General features: G+C 41.5%; 1 protein-coding gene across 1 annotated transcript in view; it reads left to right on the top strand.

Annotated features, from left to right (window-relative positions):
* Positions 1-21,876, top strand: part of TMTC2 (transmembrane O-mannosyltransferase targeting cadherins 2) — a 356,119-nt gene that overhangs the window by 285,837 nt on the left and 48,406 nt on the right. Inside the window, exon 9 of the mRNA XM_034772257.1 lies at positions 9,074-9,155. Within this exon, the coding sequence (XP_034628148.1) occupies positions 9,074-9,155 (82 nt within the window). The remainder of the gene's footprint in view (positions 1-9,073; positions 9,156-21,876) is intronic.

Below are 21,876 nucleotides of genomic sequence, written 5' to 3' on the forward strand. Positions count from 1 at the left end.
AGTACATAAAAGGTTGTTACAAGGAAGATGGAGAAAAATTGTTCTCCTTAACCTCTGAGGATAGGGAAAAAACCAATGGGCTTAAATTGCAACAAGGACGGTTTAGGTTGGACATTAGGAAAAACTTTGTAACTGTCAGGGTTATTAAGTACTGGAATAAATTGCCCAGGGAGATTGTGGAACCTCTGTCATTGGAGATTTTTCACAGCAGGTTAGACAAACACCTGTCAGGAATAGTCTAGATAATACTTAGTCCTGCCATGAGTGCAGGGGACTGGACTAGATGATATGGCATTAAACAGAACACTTTGAAGGGAGACATACACCAGGGGCATGCCTCCCAATAATTGACAGGGGCACAAAACTCCTCTGGCCCCAGAATGGCTAGGGAGAGTGGAATCGGTCCAGGTAGGTACTCACATCACCTTCACCTCCTCAACATGGGTTTTTATCCAGAGAACTGCTGAGCACTCTCAGCTCTCATTGACTTCAATGGAAGATACAACTGCTTAGTACCTCTCTTTATCCAGACCTTCCTGACTAAAAAGTTTACAAGAATTAGATGATAGAATTACTCACTAGGACATGCAAACATCTATCTAGTTCCATTATATTCATGTTTTTAATTGTCTTGTGCAAAGGCGCCGACTCTGTCATTTCCCTGGGAGTCCTCAACCCCAGGCCCTGCCTCTACTGCACCTCTTCCCCCAAAGCCCCATTTCTGCCCTGCCTCTTCCTGCTCCCTACCCCAAGCGCGCCCCATCCCCTCCCACCAGTGCCTCCTGCCTGCCACCGAATAGCTGATCGCAGCAGGTGGGAGACACTGGGAGGGAGGGGGAGAAGCTGATCGTCTAGGCTACAAGTGGGTGCTGAGCACCCACTATTTTTTTCCTGTGGGTGCTCCAGCCCCAGAGCACTCGTCCATTTTAATAAGGCAAAGAAGGTGGTTCATAGAACAGGTTTATTTTTCTTTTTCCCTCCCAAAAAAACAGAAGCAAAAGTCTTGTCACAGACCCTGTGGCCTCACACACACTTGCCCTTTCTGTTGTTGGAAACATTATCTTTCATACAGGCATTCAGAAGCCTTCTACAATACAAAAGGAGATAGTAAAGTATTCAGGTTTCCCCTACTTTCTAGTGTTTGTTGTAGTCACTTTTTTCTACTCAAAAAGTTATTTTAATTGTATAGTCCTTCTGAAAAAAGTGATTATTCGTAAAGAGGAATCAAGAGGATTGGTCATAGGGAATGACAGTCAATTGCTTGATGCATAGATTTCATTTTCCATTGTGCCACCAAACTCTCACCAGCATAAGACTATGCAAAATAGGGACTTTTGTTGCTTCACTTATTAAAGCCTTGTACAATTTCAACTATGGTGGAACTTTGGGGGTGTAATTTTAGGACTGTCAGTATGTTAAAACTCATCCCCCTAACTATTGCTGTGCTGCATGCTTCCCAAATAATGTGCAGTACAATTATGTAACTCTCATAGTGCAAATATGTATCTTTGAGGAGGAAAGAGGGGATTCTTAATGTTTTTTAATGGACACCTGTTTATTAAATGAATGAGGTTGAGGGAGCCACATAACGGGTAGCGAGCAGTGCATATAAATTTGTGCAAGTGCATTATTCAGAACTGCATTAACCTCTCCCAATCTTAGTAGTAGTTTAGGATTTAAAGGTTTCTAGAAGCTTGAAGTACATCAGCTGGCTCAACATGAGCTTTACAAATTCTACCAGCAGAGTGAGGAGAAATTGCTGTTGCTGGCTTGTTCCATTATTTCTGGGTGGGACAGGGGAGAGTTATTTTCTTTGTCCTAAGTACTTGAGTGTTCTAGTCCAGGAAATACATGCCAGTTTATTTGACTAGATGTCAACTTTCTTTAAATTACTAACTTTCCTCCAGTCACTCCCTCAGTCAGAGTAACTTCAAAGTATTTTATTTGAAGGCCCAATTGAGCACTATGTCTGACAATATTTGTAGAATGAGGCCCATAATCTGATAGAAATGACGGTTGGGATAAACACTACAGCTATCATTTTCAAAAATCGGTACCTAGAATTAGGCTCCTGAATCCATATTTAGGTACTTTAAAATGGCTTGCTTGCTGATCACCCAGCTACTCCCATTAAGTCCATGGGAACTGTTGCGGCTGACACATTTTTGAAAGCCAGGTCACCTAGTAGAATTTGTGCTTACTAGATTCATGTTTTTCATGGGGTGCTTGAGTGATAGCAGTGGACATTCTCCCATCTTCTATGTATGCTTGAGCAACATGAGTAAGGAGCCCTTACACTTGGAAGAGTCTCACTGAACTGAATGGGTATGTTTCCTGAATTAGGGACCTCTGGATAAGGCCCAGACAAATATAGTGTGGCTAGGAGCAGTACAAGCTTTTTTTAAACTGACTTTCTTATGTGCTTTCACCCCACCTCTGGCTGAATCCCCTCCAGAAGTCAGATGATAATACAATTGTTATGATGATTGAATCCTTGTTCCCTCACTGACCAGCCAATTAGTATCAGTTATTGTGTGTGTGTATGTGTGTATGTTTGTGTGTGTGTGTGCGAGAGAGAGAGAGAAGTTGGCACTTCTCCATTAGAATGTGGGCTAAGACTATCTACTCATTTCTCACAAGCAAAGAAGAAGCTGTCATATGGCACACTTCTGTTTGCTACTGAGTTGGACTGCATATGAACTGGTGACCTGTAGTTGAAAGGCATGTTCTATCCCATTAGTCATCCTCAGAGCCACTGAGTCCTCCCATTAAAAACTTATAAATAACCATTTTATCTTGGACATAGAACTCTGTTCTGCAGTTATAAAGCTGTATTTTCACTTTGTGAGGTTTCCAAGGCATGTGTGTATATGTATACAACTGCTCACCCTCGCTGTTAAAAATTGAGAGCTTTCCAGTGGTCTTCAATGCCTTCATTTGTGTCATTGTGTGGCCCATTGCACATAAAAATGAATATTCATGAAATGTGCCAGTCCACAGCAATTTAATGTTTCAACTATTTTGATAACTAATTATGGATTTCCCTTAAAATTTAGAACCTATCTCCTCCTATCCTGGGTGCTTCTTAGCACTGAATCCTTACAGTAGAGTGGGGGAAAAGATAGGTGTTGTCCTCTAAACCTGATTATTTCACCATATGCATCCTCTTGTGCTAGCAAAGGAATACTTACAGTGGCTAGTAGAAAATGTTGTTGCCTGACATAAGATACAAGTTTGATAAATGCCAAAGTTTTAATAGTGATATAGTCTGATTCTGTCAAATGACTGGGGTTTATATCATCTGACACCTAAACAAAGCTTACAAAATGTGTGCTGATATATTGACATTTTAACAGTACACAAATGGCATGGAAAAGGACTCTTTAGGTGGAGTGTGATGCAAGTTCCTTCAGAATGTCACTTTGGAAGAGAACATTCTTAATCATTTTTTGATAAATGTGGATATATTAAAATGACGGCCAACCTGAATAAATGGTTCTGCACTGTTCATTTGCTGGCACTTCAGTTTATGTCTCGGGTGATGTAATATATGACTTTTTTCCTGTTTTTGTTAATGAGCATTTTGGCCTCTCAATAACAATCATTCTATTGATGCTATGTATATGGTCACCTATCACCATTATGTATTCTGTTTCCCTGAATGACTTAAGCTGGGTGCAGTATTACATTTGGAAAGTGCCAAACAGAATATAGTTGTAACATATTCTGGTGAACTGAATAGATGAAAGTAAATTATATTTGACAAATACTTGTGGTCTTATAGACATAGTTCTAGAAGCAGAAGATTCATATTTTATGACTACCTTCAGTGAACTGTTCTTTTTTCAGTAGGAATAGCAACCTGAGTATGCATAAGACGGAATGCAGTCAGCTAAGACTAATTGTATTAGTCTGTTAAAAGAGCAATGATGCACGATCTGTAAATGTTAATTCTGTTGGCATTAGTGATACATGCAGTCTGTGCCTACAATTTTGGAGTCTCCAGGCTGGACTTTGTGACATGACCCTTTTTGCCAGAGTAAGGATGTTAACTGAGCATCCTGAACCAATTTGAACTTGAATAATTACTCTGTCTGCCTGAATTCCCCTGGTAGTTTCAACTGGATACGCCATTCTTCTTCACTTCTTGTGCTGAACTATTGCTGCATGCTGTTTAAAAAGAATTGCTGCCTTTCTCCCACAGAGGCAGCTCCATTTCACTGGTGGAGGAAGGACTCGCTGTACGCTTGTACAATATATGTTCCTTTTGAAAAGAAAATTGGGATGAAAGGTGCTTCAGCATCTAAATGTAAAAGAGCCTCATCTATCATGTGATTGCAGTGGTTAGGAGGTAGCAGTCGCTTGCATTGTGGGTAACTGGGAAGGATTAATTTTCCAAAATCTGTTCAGGGGCTTGACAAAGGGGTCTGAAGTATCAGGATTGGAAACTGAGGATAATGTTATTGGACAATAAGGGCCAAATTCTTCCCTTTCAGGAGGGATACCTTATGGATCCCCTGTAGTATAAATGAGCAGGCTTCTGGCAGGGTGTCTTCTGAAAGGGGACCTTGACTTTGAAATTTGTGCCCACCATCTTCACCTGCACTTGTTAACTTTCTGGATTCACTTAAAGCCCCTTTTCTTTTCTCAGGCTGTTGAGGCGGCGTGGGCTGAGGATTTGGGGTAGTGATAATTATGAGCAATTCTTGTTATTGTTTGACTGCTACATTATGGGATAGATGCTCACAGTACAGAATGCATGCAATACTCAATCTGATTAAAATCTGCTTCTTTACCAAGTGATTATAGGGTAGGCTGGGGTCGGCAACGTTCGGCACACGGCTCGCCAGGGTAAGCACCCTAATGGGCCGGGCCAGTTTATTTACCTGCTGACACAGCAGGTTCTGCTGATCGCGGCCCCCGCTCGCTGCGGTTCGCCGTCCCGGGCCGATGGGGGCGGGAAGCGGTGCGGTCCGAGGGATGTGCTGGCCGTGGCTTCCTGCTGCCCCCATTGGCCCGGGACGGCGAACCGCGGCCAGTGGGGACCACGATCGGCCGAACCTGCCACGTCAGCAGGTAAATAAACTGGCCCGGCCCACTAGGGTGCTTACTCTGGTGAGCCACGTGCCGAACGTTGCCGACCCCTGGGGTAGGCTATGTTGTATGTATCTTTAAAATGGCACTCGGGGCAATCTTGAAAATTATAGATCAAGAAGTCTTACTTCCACATCAGTGGCATTTAATTAAAATACGTCATTTTAATTCTGAGGCGCTCATATCTCATAATACAAACCAACTCACTGCTTGGTACTAGGAATAAACTGCAGTCATAGGCATGTTATTGCACAATACTGGCTAGTGTCTGAGACAGGATACCAAACTATTGGTACAATACAGTTTAGCTATTTTCTCCATGAGGAAAGAGTAATAAGCCGTAGATTTCCTCTGTCCCTGGGCTTGTGATAGTACTTGGTTTTAGTGGTTTTGGAGTACTAAACAACAAAAGGTACTGTTGATTTTTATTAACAAAACTATGCTCTGTTAACTTGACAACTGTTTCTGTGTCTTTCTCTTGCCTTTCTCGTCAGAGCTTCGGTAGTTCACCCAGGTCCAAGACATTTTCCTTAAAAGATTGGTATCACTTTTATATGTTTATATTGACCTGCAAAGCTCTTACTTCCGATGAAATCTTTTTTTAATATGAGTGTGAAAGAGAGTTGCACTTTAATATCTCTGCAAATAAATGTAGAACCCAAATATAAGAGATTTTACAAAATCCTGTGTCCACAGTTCTAGGTGATGACGTCAGTGCATGTGTTTTTAGCATATGAATGTATCTAACATTCATTTTCATACCACAGTTTAGTTTTGGAGTTCTGCTTATCCTGACTCTTGTCCAGAAAATTAGCGCACAGTTTATCAAGGTCCTTTACAATATTTATTACAATGGATTTCCACCTTTTCCTTAGATCCTGAACATAGATAGTGTTGAACACATTTCTCTCTGTGCCTGGAGATCGGCAGCATAAAATAGTCAACCCCAAAACTTGTTGTAACCCTTGAATGTTGTAGCAGCTCTGCTATAGTTATGGTCAAGACGGGCTTTTTGTTTAAAGCTTGATTCTTGTAAGAGCTCTAAAATCCATATGGTTATTTGGATTGCCTTGAAATTTCGTGTGTCTCGGGGGATGCAGAGTTTGGTCAGTGATCTAAGTTTGGGATCATTTGAACAAGATGTTCCTGAGATACAGCCCCTGGCGGGGGGGGTGGGAACAGCTTTTCTTAAAGTTGATACATTCTGGCAATGTAGTTTGGCACACAGATAGAGATCAAACCAGGGCTCAGATAATCACAGCAGAGTCTCAAACACTTGAAGGTTATCCCAACAGAGAGCATGACACCAACCAGCCCTCCAGAGGAAACCAAATTAAAACGTTATTAGAAGAAGAGTTTGCTTTTCCAGTTAAGTGTTCCAGCAAGCATGTCTAAGGGATGCACTTAATGCATTACACAGGACGTGTGCAAAAAGGAGCATCCAAGAGTGTTGAGAGGCACGTAAGATTCTCAGGATATGTAAGGTGCTGAGGGACTGTTTCAGCCATTGACTCCAAGCACCTAATGGGCGCTGTGAGTTCAAATCTAATTGAGGGCAGAAATCTGAAATATTGCTCCAATCTGCTGCTGTCAGAGGAGTGTGGGTTTGTTACATTATTTTTGGGAAATGGATTTAATCCGAATATAGCAGAACATGTTTGAAACTATTTATGAAAAGAAAATAAATGATACCTGCAAACGCTGGCTGAGAGGGGAGGATGATTAGTGCTGGAAGAGTAGTTAGAAATGGGGAGAGAGGGATTTGGTGTGTAGTGAGGGAATTATGGAGAGGAGAATAAATGGGGATGGGTGGGTAGGAGAGGAGTTAGAGAGCCAGAAGGGGAGAGGGGGCGTGTGGGGGAGAATAGGGGCAGAGGTGTCTGTCAGCCCTACATTGCCCTCCTGTGTGTGTGCCACAATCTGGGGACCCTCAGCCCATCTATGGAGGTCTGGCCCCTCTCATTTGAGCTGAGATCTGGGAGCCTTGTTCTTCTAAGGGGTCTGAGCATACCTCTCTTTTCCTGCTCCCCCCTGCTATGCACACAGGATCTGGGGAAGCTCCCCTCTGCATGTGCAACCGAGAACAGGCATACTGGAGCATGCACTGAGAACACACTGCAGACACTGGGGAAGGAGTTGAGAATGGGTATGCTCGTTGCATATCACAGGCTTTCCAGCACTGGGGAGAGGAGAGGAAAACACCTGCTGACATGAATGGAGCCATTCACATATTTCAGAATTATTGTTTCAGGCTCTAGTCATCTCCTTGGGGTGTTCTCATTCAGCTGAAGCATTTAAGTGTAGAAACAGCCATAGCCTACTCTCCTGCTGGAATGCTTGCACTTGTGAAATTTAATCACTTCACACTTACAGGATACCATCTAACCTTGTGCTTTCCCTTACCCTTCAGCACACCTGTAGATAAGTCTCTTATCTCCCATCCCTACTGACAATTCCTGTGGCAAGACCCCCTTACCCCCAGGGCCTTGCTACTATAGCAAACTACACATTTTTTCAAAGAAATGATGCAGACTATCTCCTCAAGGTGCACACTCTCCTATCACAACCACAGCTCTGTGATGCTCCTCAAACTAATCCCCATCTCCGAATACACCTGTACCAACCTGCTTCCACCATTCAAACCATTCAGTACAGCTACACTCTCACACTAAATCCAGCTGTAGTGCATGCAGATAATTGTGGCTATTGCCATCTCCAGGGAGGCAAAAAGAAGATTATTGGGTATGTACCCTAATTTTGTTTTTCCTGGTTTTCTGAAGTTTGAGTGTTGTGGAACTCTATGTTCTGGCAGGGCACAAGCTGTCATCAGAGTAGAGAGTTTATTTTACCTGTATATTTGACTCTGCTGTGACCACTGCTGGAATACTGTGTCCAGTTCTGGTGTCCACAATTCAAGAAGGATGTTGATTAAATTAGACAGGGTTCAGAGAAGAGCCACAAGAATGATTTAAAGGATTAGAAAACATGTGTTAGAGAGACAGACTAAAGGAGCTCAGGCTATTTAGTTTAATGAAAAGTAGGTTATGGGTGACTTGATTACAGCCTATAACAGGGATCGGCAACCTTTGGCATGCAGCTCACCAGGGTAAGCATCCTGGCGGGCCCAGACGGTTTGTTTACCTGCCACGTCCCCAGGTTTGGCCGATCGCGGCTCCCACTGGCCATGTTTCACCACTCCAGGCCAATGGGGGCTGCAGGAAGCGGCGCGGGCTGAGGGATGTGCTGGCCGCTGCTTCCCGATTCCCGCCTTGGCCTGGAGCGGTGAACCGCGACCAGTGGGAGCCGCGATCGGCCAAACCTGCGGATGCGTCAGGTAAACAAACCGGCTCAGCCTGCCAGGGTGCTTACCCTGATGGACCGTGTGCCAAAGGTTGCCGATCCCTGGCCTATAAGTACTTACGCTGGGAACAAATATTTGATAATGGACTATTCAGTCTAGTAGACAAAGGTACAACACAATCCAATGGCTGGAAGTTGCAGATTGACAAATTCAGACTGGAAATGAAGAGTACATTTTTTAAAGCAAGAGTAATTGACCATTAAAACAATTTTCCAGAGGTTATGGTGGATTCTCCATGAATGACCATTTTTAAAGTCTTTAGGGTGCCACCAGACTCCTTGTAATTTTTAAATTAAGATTGGATTTTTTTTTTCAAAAATACCTGCTCTAGGATTTTTTCAGAGAAATTCTATGGCCTGTGTTATGCAGGCGGTCAAATTAGATGATCACAGTGGGCCCTTCTGGCCTTGGAATCTATTAATGAGTGAACTTTAAATTTGTTCATGAAGTTTTTTCCCATTTAGTTCCTATTTACTTAAGTTGAATCTGGCAATAATAGTAAACTGTGTTGCTCTAGTGCCTGGAATTTGGGAAGTGTGGGAGCATATGGAGAGTCCAGGGTGACTCAGTGTTAAGATAATCCATTTTTTCTCTCTCTCTTTTTTTTTTTTTTTTAAGGGCCGCAAGAGTGAGGCAGAAAAGTACTTCTTGAAGGCTATTCAGCTGGATCCTACCAAAGGCAATGGTTACATGCATTATGGTGAGTTTTTGATACATAGGTTTCCTTGCATTTTCCAGGTTTGCTGTTAATCTCTCTGAGTGATTAAAGATTTAAAAACTGCTACTGGCAAAATACCTCCGTTCAAGCAAAATAAACTAACCTACCATGTAGAACTTCATCTCCATTTCAATTTGTTAATCACAGCAAAGAGAGAGGGGGGTATTTTCAGATTTTTGCATAATTTTCCTTCTGGGAGGGAAATTTCCAAATTAGTGTGTCTCTGCTGGGAAAGGAGGAAGGTGAATATCACTATATGTAAAAAGGTTTCATAGACATGTTTGTTATTGTTAACAGCATTGACCTAGCTCAGCTTGCTGCCTCTGGGTGGGCAACTAAAGATTGGCTTAAGTGTGTACCAGGGCAGAACAGCTAAGATTCTGTTTCCTAGTAAGTAGTTATAGGCTGTACATCTGCCTTCCCCCTAGCTTCCTTGTGGCTTGAAACAGACAAGTATTTTAAAAGGCTTTGACATGTTTGGCTATACCTTTTTAATACTAAGCCAATCATGTGCTTAAGTGATGCAAAGCACATAGTTAATTTGAGGGTGATGGTATCATTATATCTTTAGATAGATTGTTTTTTCTAGATTTACAAAAAAATATTTCCAGATGTGATTGGTCCCAAGGAACCAAAAATATTTAACTTTATGAGCTGCCTCTTATTCTAGTTTAAAACTGATAATAGAAAAGTCAGAAAATATGAGTTATGTAATCCCCGTTGGAAAATATAGGGAGGGGGAATAAATGTAATCTTAGTTGGGGAGCATGATGGGGAACCACAGCCATACAGTACATATATTTTTATATATTGTTTTCATTTCCTCTTCTGGCTCCACTGGGTTTAAGCAAAACAACCACAGGGATGGTGCACAAAAATGGTAATAATAAAAATAGAAGGTATAGTTAACCAGCCATAACTTTATTTGTTTGTGTACTTCACTGTGTGGTTTCTAAATCTCAGTTGGTGACATTTTATATTTGATTGGTTCAAATGTAGTGTGTAATTTTGTATTTTGAATCCCATGTTTAATTCCTGGATGTTTTTGGAATGCATTCCATTAGTCTGCAATAATGAGGCAGCTGTTGCATTGTATATTGTAGCAGTTAATATGGTAGCCCACACTTTTAGAGTGTCCTTAACCTACCTCCCAAATACATTTGTGCCCATGCAGATTAATTTGTATATGCCTGTCTGGTTTGTGCCCACAAATTCAGATGTGGTGATCACAGAAATCTGTGGTTTGCAAAGTCAAGGGCAGCTGTCAAAAATCTGGCCACGCAATCAACTTGATTCTGTATGTTTCACTGCAGTTCCAGGCTTCTGTTTCTCATGACTTTGTGATATTTTCCATGTTTTCCCACTTTATTAATTGATTTAGTGTCCTTGCTACACTTGCACAGTTAAAATGCATAGGATTTCTGAAGGCCCTGTTATCCAAAAGCTGTGTGAGGTTACTTCAGGGATTGACAGCCTTTGGCACGCGGCCCTCCAGGGTAAGCCCCCTGGCAGGCCGGGACAGTTTGTTTACCTGCCGTGTCCGCAGGTTCAGCCTATCACGGCTCCCACTGGCTGCGGTTCACCGCTCCAGGCCAATGGGGGCTGCGGGAAGAGGCGCAGGCCTAGGGATGTGCTGCCCGCTGCTTGCCAAAGGTTGCCAATCCCTGGGTTACTTTGTTCTTCCACAGATTCATGATGCATTGATTTCTGGATTGCTATGTTACAATGCTGAAATTATAAATCCTGGTGTATTAAATTTCATAATTTAAGGCGATCCATTGACAAGGTCTTTTGTTTTTACAGCAAAATAAAAAAGAATGCATAGTTACTTACGGCAGTTAAAGGACAAATCATGTCCTCCATCTCTGCAAGTGTGAGGACACCTTGCAGTGGAAATGTAATTTTGCTGTGAAAACGAGGGGAGGGGAGGGAGGATCAGAATTTGGAGAGCACTAGGAATATTTTTGGTTTGAGTGGGACTGATTTCATGCAGAGGAACTTGAGGGTCCACTTCTACAAAGCATGGGGTCTCCATAGTGAGCTTTATTGATTATGAATCAAATTTTTCTCTTGGAAATACCAGCATAAATCTTGAATTACTTATTGACTCCAATAGCATTAATGCATATTTACATCAAAGTAACCAAGAACAGATGATGGCCCTATGTCAAAGTTCTGTCCCTGCAGGCACTAAACTCACTATCAAACATGGAAAAGATTCTCTGGGCTATTCTTTTCTTTGCTTGTTCCAAAGTCTTGATCAGGAATCTGGAAGTATATGTCCAGGGACAATGCAATTATTAATCATGAACCTCTAGGGGACACTTACTCTGTGTGCTTTTGTCTCTACACATCATGAATTTGGTTTAGCAACTTGTCATAGGTACACTTCATATCCCATAGGTCAAATGCTAAATCATAGGGAAATATATCTATACTCCTCATGTAAACCTTAAACATGAAGACACTCTGGAAAAAAAGAATAAAAGAGTTGGCACCATCCCTAGAAAATGCACACCTCACTGAGAAGCCAAATTGGAAGGGTGGCCATTGGAGACTCAAAAACCTGTATGTTAATGGAGAAGCACTGTATATAGGGACTGCAAATACTCTTTGATGCAGATATTATATTACTTGTGCTCCCATGATGGGTCCATATATGTCTTCATCTTTCATTGCTGTGTTTGTGGTCTTTTTTGGAGGTATCAGGATGATTTGTCAGTGTGTTCTATCTTGTCAGAGGTTTACCCTTGTATTTTCTGTTACTTCTAGTTATGGCCCTGAACAGTTAGTGGTGCAGAATGTGAATCAATGAGGGAAGTACCTTAAATGGCACATAAGACATTTAGGAATGTGTGATGCGTTAGGCAATGGCTTCGTGGATAGTGTCACCATGGCACATTTGGCTGGACAAACCCACTGGTACCTTGATTTTGCAGTTCCAGATCACTGGCTTGTTACTATGCATTCAATGTTTTGAACAGCGTTTCCCAAACTGAGGGTACCAGACTAGTTCAGGGAGGAGTAAAGGAGCGGATCAGTGTGAGTGGGGTGAGTTACAAGGGCTGCAGATCCCTGTCTTCTACACGCATTCTGCAAATGTGTTGCCATGTCATTAGGTACAGCAGGAGGTGGCTCACTGAAAGCCATCCACCTTCCCATCATAGTGCCTCTATTGTAGCTCGCTATAGAAGGAGCTCACCACTACAGTACCAAGCTGAAAACTCAGGCTGCCACCCAGTCCAGGCTTCTCTTCTCCTGCGACATTCAGCTGAACTTTGGGTGAAACCAGTGGATGTCTAGTGGATGGAACCAACGTAGCTCTTAGTGAGGTAGGCAGATTAGAGCTACCTGCGACGCTAGAGGGGAGAATGACTCAAGAGGCAGCAAATAACTTGTAAAAGAGGAAAAGAGAGAATATCCATGTGACAAGAAGGGCATCATGACAGAAAGAGGGGAAAAAAGAGAGTGCCAAAACTGGGTGAGGACATGGTGTTGAGGGGAGTACATCAACTAATCCATTCCAAGTGAAAGTGTATTTTTTTTGGAGGATCATTGACTTAGCTGTTGGCCCTTGACATAAAGCTAGGAATGAAGTTGGTTTCATTATATTATGTTATGTATTTGTGATTGTCTTAACTATAAAGGGAAGGGTAACAGCTCTCCGGTGTACAGTACTATAAAATCCCTCCTGGCCAGAGACTCCAAAATCCTTTTACCTGTAAAGGGTTAAGAAGCTCGGGTAACCTGGCTGGCATCTGACCCAAAGGACCAATAAGGGGACAAGATACTTTCAAATTTTGGTGGGGGGAGGCTTTTGTTTGTGCTCTTTGTTTGGGAAGTTGTTCGCTCTTGGGACTGAGAGGGACCAGACATCAATCCAGGTTCTCCAAATCTTTCTGAACAAGTCTCTCATATTTCAAACTTGTAAATAAACAGCCAGGCAAGGCGTGTTAGTTTATCTTTGTTTTCTCAACTTGTAAATGTACCTTTTACTAGAGTGTTTATCTCTGATTGCGGTACTTTGAACCTAAGGCTAGAGAGGGGTCCTCTGAGCTCTTTAAGTTTGATTACCCTGTAAAGTTATTTTTCCATCGTGATTTTACAGAGATGATTTTTACCTTTTTCTTTAATTAAAAGCCTTCTTTTTAAGAACCTGATTGATTTTTCCTTGTTTTTAGATCCAAGGGGGTTGGATCTTGATCCACCAGGAGTTGGCGGGAGGAAGGAGGGGGGATGGTTAATTTCTCCTTGTTTTAAGATCCAAGAGGTTTGGATCTGTATTCACCAGGGAATTGGTGAAGGTCTCTCAAGGCTACCCAGGGAAGGGAATTAGCTTTGGGATGGTGGCAGCGGACTAGATCTAAGCTGGTAGTTAAGCTTAGAAGTTTTCATGCAGGCCCCCACATTTGTACCCTAAAGTTCAAAGTGGGAAGCAGCCTTGACAGTGATAAAATAGGAGGGAACTTGTTGCTATTCATGTATGAAATAAGTGTGCTTTTTATTGTAGGGGGAGATTTTCAAAGGAACAAAGGTGTTTGTACCTAGTGAAAAGTACCGGGCCACCTAAATCCTATTTGCATCTTTTAAAATCTCCCCATGATGTCTGAACACTTGGTTAGATGGAAAGTTAGGAGTCAGTCAGTGCTAGCTATCTTAGAGAGGCCCTCTAACATCTAGACTGCTGAAAGCTTACATTAAAACGTTAGAGTGCTGAAATACTGAAGGACTGCAAAGATTAAAGATACTAAGCCAGATGATGGTCCCCACTCCAGCCGCTTTACCACCATAAATGAGCCATAGTTGGATGGGGGGGGGAGATTTTCCCATTGTAGGTAAAGCAGCTCTATGCTGGACCCTTCATAAGTTTCCAGCACAGGGGTGTTTGTAGGCCAGAGACATGAGGGGATGTGGTGGTCACAGTGCACATCACTATGGGATTATGGGCTTCAGAGCAATCTACACCAGGGGTTGTTTCAGCCCTGCAGTAACTCAGAATCTCGGCAATGCAAAAGTGGCATAAAGCTGTATTTCTGTCTCCCTGACTCTGACCCGCACGTTCTGTGCTGCATCTCTCAGGAAACATAGCAAAGAATCTAGCCCATTGTGTTCAGGAAGTAGAGAATCAGCTGCACATTCAGGATGTCGGAATGATTAGCTTTAATGATAAACTGTCGGGGAAGAGACAGAAACAACAAACTTTGAAACTCTTCAACATTGATGGTCATTAACCTAGCTTGTTTGGAAATAGGCTGCTTCATTCAAGTGATCACTTCTAAAGGGACTGTGGGATGAGTAGTTATTATAGTGGTCAGGAATTATCTTGTTTTATGTTGTAGGATTGCATTAGACTCAAGAGCATCAAAAAGGATTTGACTGCTTATGCTTAAAGATGCACACATTTCTTTGTGTCCTGAATATATCACCGCTCTACTTAAATACTGATTCACATTCACAGCTTCCAAAAAGATTCCAGACAAAATTTAAATTAGAATGTTCCTTAATTTATTCTGTTAAGTTTCATTTTGGGAGTGACACACATTCTCTTACTACACCAAGAGACTGAAGCTCTTCTTAAATCATAGTTACTGGAGACAATTCAGGGGCAGAGAGATTGGAAACCTAATGAGATCATTATGCTGTCATTTACACACATCTCTCTAGAATTATTGTTTTATGTTTAGGAACTCAGAAAAGCCATGTTCCTTAAACTATATTTATTAGTTACTTGTTTTATAGTAGTAACTAGAGACCACAATCAGAGATCAGGACTCCATTATGCTAGAAAGAGTACACACAAAGAAAAGGCAGATTCTGCCCATAAGAGCTTACATATTGTATGAAAGTTTGTTATTTGAATATGACAGAGAAATGTGTGTTATATTTTTATAACAAGACCGCCATTTCTGCCGTATGTAGTCTTTGTAGAGGTTTCTTTATGAAATTCTGAGACCTTCTTTCCCCGATAGAGAGATTCCAGGGTGTGGAACAGGAAAGTTGGCAGGGGCTGTGCTGATGCGCATATTGCATCTGTCTAGCTCTGACCACAACTCATTGGAGAATTTAATTTCCCAATATACATCACTATGTAGCATCTGGTGTTCCCAGTGGAGCAGATCCATGTGTTTGTTTTGTTTCTCACTCCGTATATACTGCCTTCAGCTAATCCTGCAGTCAGATATAAGTAATTCACAAGAATTATACACTGTAAAGTCAATTTTATGTTTTACTGACAAACATAAAAACTGACCTTCCTAGGAACTTGGTGATTTCTCCTCCCACCCCCTAAATAGGTCATAGCATTTTGTTAACAACTTACAGTTGATATGTCTCCTGGTTTCCGTTTTTGTATTTAATACAATTCTAACTTTTAATTGCATTTCACTGATGGAAGTGCCTTCGTATGAGAATTTAAGGTTGGAAATTTTTGGCCAAAATGTTCCTGTAATTCCACTGCTGCCCCATGCTACAGACAAATGTATTTAGAAGTGTAAGCTGTGGGAGTTCCTATCCAGTTTCATCCTTGGACTCAAAACTGAGGATATATTGCAGCTGTTACCTTTGGAGAAATGATAGATACAAAGTGGTTTCAGAGAGAGGCTAGAATTTAGAAGTTAAGTAACACATATAACAAGTTAATTATCCCATGTAGGAGACAGTGAGCAGGGAAAAAAATGAGGATTAATGTGGAAAATAATAGAGTAACAGTGGATTTGTAAATTGATAGGGATAGGGAAGTTAAATAACAGTTTAGAAGTTTGTTGTTTTAAGTTCAAAAGTGAAAGATAGGGAACAAAAGATGTCAGAAATCTAGTAAGTACCCAAAGATCACTATTCATCTGTTCTACATCCATCTAAAGATCATAACCTTTAGTTGCACTCAACTAACCAGACTGAACTATGATCTTAAAAAAAATTTGAAAGTGGAACTTCACAGAGAAATTCAATTGCAAATTACCTAATTAAGTTAAAGTATAATTAATCTAATGAGAATAATCCATTTTTATTATAAAAAAGGGAATAGTTAAGTGATTTAGAGTTATTAGAGCCCATGTATTATTCAAAAGAAGCTAAATGAAAAGGTCTCAATAGTAATTAATAAGACAGAGTTAGTTTGAACATCTTGTTGGGTCCTGGCCTCTCCCATTCCAATTAAGTAATTGCCAGTGTGAGGGAGATGGGTTTCTGTGCGCATGCTACCCTACTGCCTCACTTCCCTCACCACTTCTACTCATACCCCACTCAAAACAGACCACAAGGGACGCTTCAAAAAACTAAGAGTTCAAACCTGGCACAATCCGTTCTTAAGGCTCAACAAAAACATAACCTTGACTTAATTTTCTTTTTACATCAATAGATTATGAAGGAAGAAGTGAAGCCAGGAAAGGGAGGTATTTCTGACATTTCAGTACCAACGGATTTTAATTGGTATCCTCTTCTGCCTTCCCCTGAAATTAGGCTCTATATAGTGTTGGGAGATCTGTTTTCCTGCTGTGTGGTCAATCGGCCAGGTCATCTCTGGGGTACCGGCAAGTGATGAGAAGGGGCAATAAGAGGGTTTTTAAGGCATGACACTGCATCACCCACAGGCTTGAATAAATCCTTCACTGACTTTCATTTTTGAATGGCCTGATGTTGGCAATAGGAATACAGTCAAAACAAATGAGAGAGGGGGAAGATAGCCCACAGAGACAGAATATACAATAGTCCTTAAAGCAAGCAGATAGGAGAGCAGTTTAAATGTTAAGTAGGATGCAGGGGAAATAAGGAGCAGCAGAGCAGATTGGAGCATTACCACCATCTCGGGTATTCAGGATAAGCTCTGTTGGCCACCTGTGATACTTCCAGTATGTTCAGCCCAAAACTGGCTTAGAAAGCCTTAAAGGCAAAATCCTCAAGCAAACAGGAGTCATGCCATCTGGGTATCTACATTCTGAGCTGGTGTTTCTCGCTTTGGCACATGTCACGCATTGCCTGTGAATCTGTTTAGAAACTGGCAGAGCAAACAGCTGTGTAAATTTACTTATGTCGACCAGTCGTGTTGCAGAAGTGCGCCTCCTAAGGAATATTTGACACAGACTCCGGCACAAGGACTTTCCTCTCATTGCCCCCAGAAAGTTCTACTCAAAACAGATCCATCGGTAGGACTCCATTTATATCCTGTGACATCTGCTCTTAACTGCTGGCAGTGGATGACTGACAGTTCTGGTGGTTCCAGTCTTAATGCTGCTGATGCCAATCAGCCATGTTCTGTTCCAAGGACCCAACAAGGCAGTGACTGCTGCCCTCCTTCCATCCTGTTGTTTTGGATGAACTGACGCAACACATGCTGGCTTAGGCCAGCCAAAGTTTGATCCCGACAAAGATTCCTCTTGGAACTCTAAGTTCTGTGAATATACCAAAAAAGACAATTTCAACTGGCACACCAATGTTGCATATGTTAAAGTAATTGAGGCTGTTACTAGCCATAGATTTAATGCAATCAGATTTGGCGCTTGATTCAACAACCTTGTAGAATGCCATTTTTACCATAGTGTTCTGTGCCACAGTCTGGGGGAAAAACCATTCATTTGAGGAGGCTGTGGGAGAATAGTATCCGGACACTGATGGTCAAGAAGACTCTTCTGATACCCAACGTATTTCCACAGAGAAAGAAGAAGAAAATGCCAGTGACTTCCATCTCTGGAGGATCTGATTTTTCCCTCTTATGCAAGGGACAGATAAGGGAGATTCACTTAATTTACAGACAGGCCAGAACACCCAGTCAGGTATGTGAGAACTAGAAATGCAACTACCATGTGAAAAAGGTAGCCAATCAAATCCATATTGAGACAATTCAGAGTGGTTCCTCTTGAATATAAACTCTGGACATGGCAGATGACTACATGTGTGCACATTCCAACCACGGGATGTATCATAGATTCTGATAGGGTACCAATTCAGAGATTAATCTTTTGGGTTGGTGTCAACACTGTGTTGCTCTGAAAAATTCTTGGCAGTTGTAGGGGTATATTTACACAGAGTGGAGGGGTGCATACTTTCCTCTAGCTGAATGATGAGCTGATCAAGGACTTTGACAGAGATCCAGAATTTGTTTTTGCAATCTAAGGGTACTAAAGTCATTTGGTTTTAACCTAAACAACCTAAAGTCTTCTAGTTTATTCCACAAACAACTGGAGTACACACCTTGCTTCAAAGCTTTACAACTCAAAGATAGATTCTAAGACATTTTCTGTCTGCCAAAGAGGATTTGCCAGAAGAAGCAGGTTTCTGCAAGGCTGTAGATGTTGGGACTGATGGCTCTGACAGTATTTTTGGTATCTATTTGCTTCCACAGTATCAGTGGACACTTGAAGCCTCAGTGATTACAAACCATACAAAGACACTGCTATTGCACCTGATTGAGAGATGACCTGCAAGATCTATTGGATTTTTTGGCAGTCCAATGACAATCAGAAATTGGTAAATGACTTCTGATCCAAATTGTAGTTACCACACTGTATCCATGCAGAGGTGCTTTTACATTTAAGGCAGGCTGTAATCTAGGAACAGTAACTGTACATATATGTTCTTGGAAGGATTGAAATCCTTATGGATTAAGAGGTGTCATAAAACTGGTATCCCAAAGGTTGATTTTAATTCAAATAAACGATCTGGCTACCAAAATTAACATAGTTGGTGACATCTGCAGAAGGAAATCCATGCAAATATGAGACTGGGTAGTGCCCCATAAGTCATGACTAGTGGCCAGCAAACTATCAGGGGTGAAAATCCTGATAATAAATTTAGACAAATACAAGTAGTTCCTGGATCAGGAGCTAGTGGATCAAATCTTCCTTGAAATCAGGATGTCTCCCCATGACCTGTTAGCTATTCAGCCATTCTGCCAACATTCATAAGAATGGCCATCCTGAATCAGACCTATGTTCCATCTACCCCAGTATCCTGTCTTCTGACAGTGACCAGTGCCAGATGCTTCAGAGGGAATGAACAGAACAGGGAAATTTATTGCATGATCCATTCCCTGTCATCCAGTCCCAGCATCTGGAGGTCAGAGGTTTAGGAACACACAGATAATGGGGTTGCTAATAGCCATTGATGGACCTATCCTCCATGAACTTACCAATTCTTTTTTGAACCCAGTTAGTTTTGGCCTTCACAATATCCCCCAGCAATGAGTTGCACAGATATCACACTAGTTGTCTTATCCTGACAAGGCCCTTCTGTTACCAGGGCCAACACTCCTCCCTGGCTACAAAGCATGCGCTGCCATGCCCAGTCTTTCCAAAGAGGTTTATTCCTTTAAACAGAGGCTATCAAATAAACAGAAAATAGTATTAACTGTCCTTGGCCCAGGCTTCAGGACCACCCCTCCCAGGAGTATCTGGCATTCCAGCTCCTGGCAGCTTCCTAGCCTCAGCCAGCTCTGCTCCCCTCATGGAGCAACTTCCCTAGGCCCCTGGCCCCTTGCTCCAGGGACCCAGTACAGGAGCTAGCTCCACTCCAGTGTGACTTTTCCTCCCCAAGGCTCAGCCTCTCTGTTCTTCCTCCCCCCAGCTGCCTACTAGCAGCCCTTTATAGGCACATTGGTAGCCCAGCTCTCTTTAATTAGGTGGATTGCGCTCACCTCCTCTGGCCCAGGATAGCTCGGTTTAGTTATCCTCAGGGACCAGGTACCCTGTGACACCTTCTCTATAAGCTTGATGTGAAAAACTCTATAGCCAGAGTTTTTATGTAGTACAGATACACCCCTACAAAGTTTATTTTGGTTGATTCCAATTTAATAGATCAGGCAGTTTTCAAGAGAACCATGGTCAATATTTTCAGACTTGTGCATATAAAGTTAGGTACTGCATTCATATTTAGGCACATGAATACAACTGGCTTGATTTGCAGAGAGTCTAAGCACACCACAGCTTTCATTAACTTCAAACTCCAACATGCACATGCAGATCTTGATTTTGACAGGAGATTGAAAAGCTAGCTTGCAAAGTTATGTTAAAAGCTCATTCAGTCAGATAAATGTCTGCTTCCCCAGCTAGCTTCTGGTTTGATGTCTCCTATTAAGGAGACGTTTGTAGGACAGTTCTAGGTTGTTCTCATACCTTTTACAGACATGGTTTGCACTTGGCCTTGTGGCAAGAATTTGGGTTTAAAGTGTGTTATGGCCGTTTCTAGGCAAGGAGTGTTGCAACTCCTCCCACCCCTAGCCATTTAGTTTTACTTTTCAGGCAGGTTTTAATATTTGTCATGTCTTGAGAGATGACTTAGTTCCTAAAGAAAATAATATTGTAGGGAAAAGGTATGTTTATGGTAAATGGATGGTCCCACGGTTTTCTTTGTGGAGTATTGTGGTGAAATTTTGCTTGTGCTTGGCTGACTTTGTGAAATAATTGTCATAGTTTCAAGTTAACTTTTAAGAGGCCTAATACTAAGTATGGAGAATGGAATTCTACTTGAGAAAAATGAGAAAAAGATCCATTAAGGATCCAAAACATAGCTTATAATTAAGGCTAAGATTTTGTCATGGATATTTTTAGTAACAGTCACGGACAGGTCATGGGCAATAAACAAAAATTCACAGAAGCCCCACGACCTGTCCCTGACTGTTGCTAAAAATATCTGTGACAAAATGGGGAGGGACAAGAGTCCTGCTGCTGCTCTGGGGTCCCCTTCACCACCCACGGCAGTTGAGAGTGCTGGGGCCCCCCTACTGCCCACCTCTCAGGAGCAGGAAATGTCACTGAGGTTTCTGGAAGTCACGAATTCTGTGACCTCCATGACAAACTCTTAGCCTTTCTTATAATAGTGTTACTAAGCTTTTTGGAATATGAAGGGAGAATAGTTATACACATTTTATTACAAAGAGTTTTAGAGAAACAGTGAAAACAATATGCTTTCAGCTGCTGCAGTAGGAGCAACTACATCGCTGTATAACTATATAATTTTATATAACTATTTTAACCTAGGCAGTTACACCCCTCTGCACTGTCACATCTAAGAAATGTAACAGCGCCTTCATATTTGAGTGTTGCAATGGTGGATACATAGGTAAATTCTGTATTCCTTCAGAGAGGCCCAATGGATGCTATTTTGGAAGATTCCCCAGTAAGTCATTAGATTTTGGGTGAGGTATTGGTTAAAAATTCTTTCCAAGGGTAACATGTGCTTTGAAGAATTTCCATACAGGGAGTGAAATAAGAGCTGATATATCTATGTTTCATTTGTAATTAAGATAACCTTATTTCAAGACATTGCTGTTTGTTTTACCATGTGACCATGGCTACCATGTGACACTGTTCTTTGTTTTGCCCATTAGGATTTGTGTCAGTTACATTCTTTTACTTTCTCTATAAGGATAGTTATAGATATCAAAGAAAAATCCCCTGTTTGAACTTTAATTTTGTCCGGAAGTCAGTTATTTTACAAAATTTGGAAACTAGAAATATGATATTTCTAAAGTTTTGTTTCTAAAATCTAGGGATACTTTTTGGTATTAGACAGCTCAAAATAATATGAGGCAGGGGAAACTTTCTCTAACTGAATTGATTAGCCTAATAAAAGGTTGACAATATTTATATTTCATCCAAATGGAACTGAAAACTACAAATATATTTTTCAATCAGAGTTATGTATATCCAAGCAGCTTGCTTTTGGAGCCTTCACTATAAATGTGTATGTTTTTACGGTATTGTATGTCACC

The sequence above is a fragment of the Trachemys scripta genome, chromosome 1, assembly GCF_013100865.1.
Source record: "Trachemys scripta elegans isolate TJP31775 chromosome 1, CAS_Tse_1.0, whole genome shotgun sequence".
NCBI classification, from domain to species: domain Eukaryota; kingdom Metazoa; phylum Chordata; order Testudines; family Emydidae; genus Trachemys; species Trachemys scripta.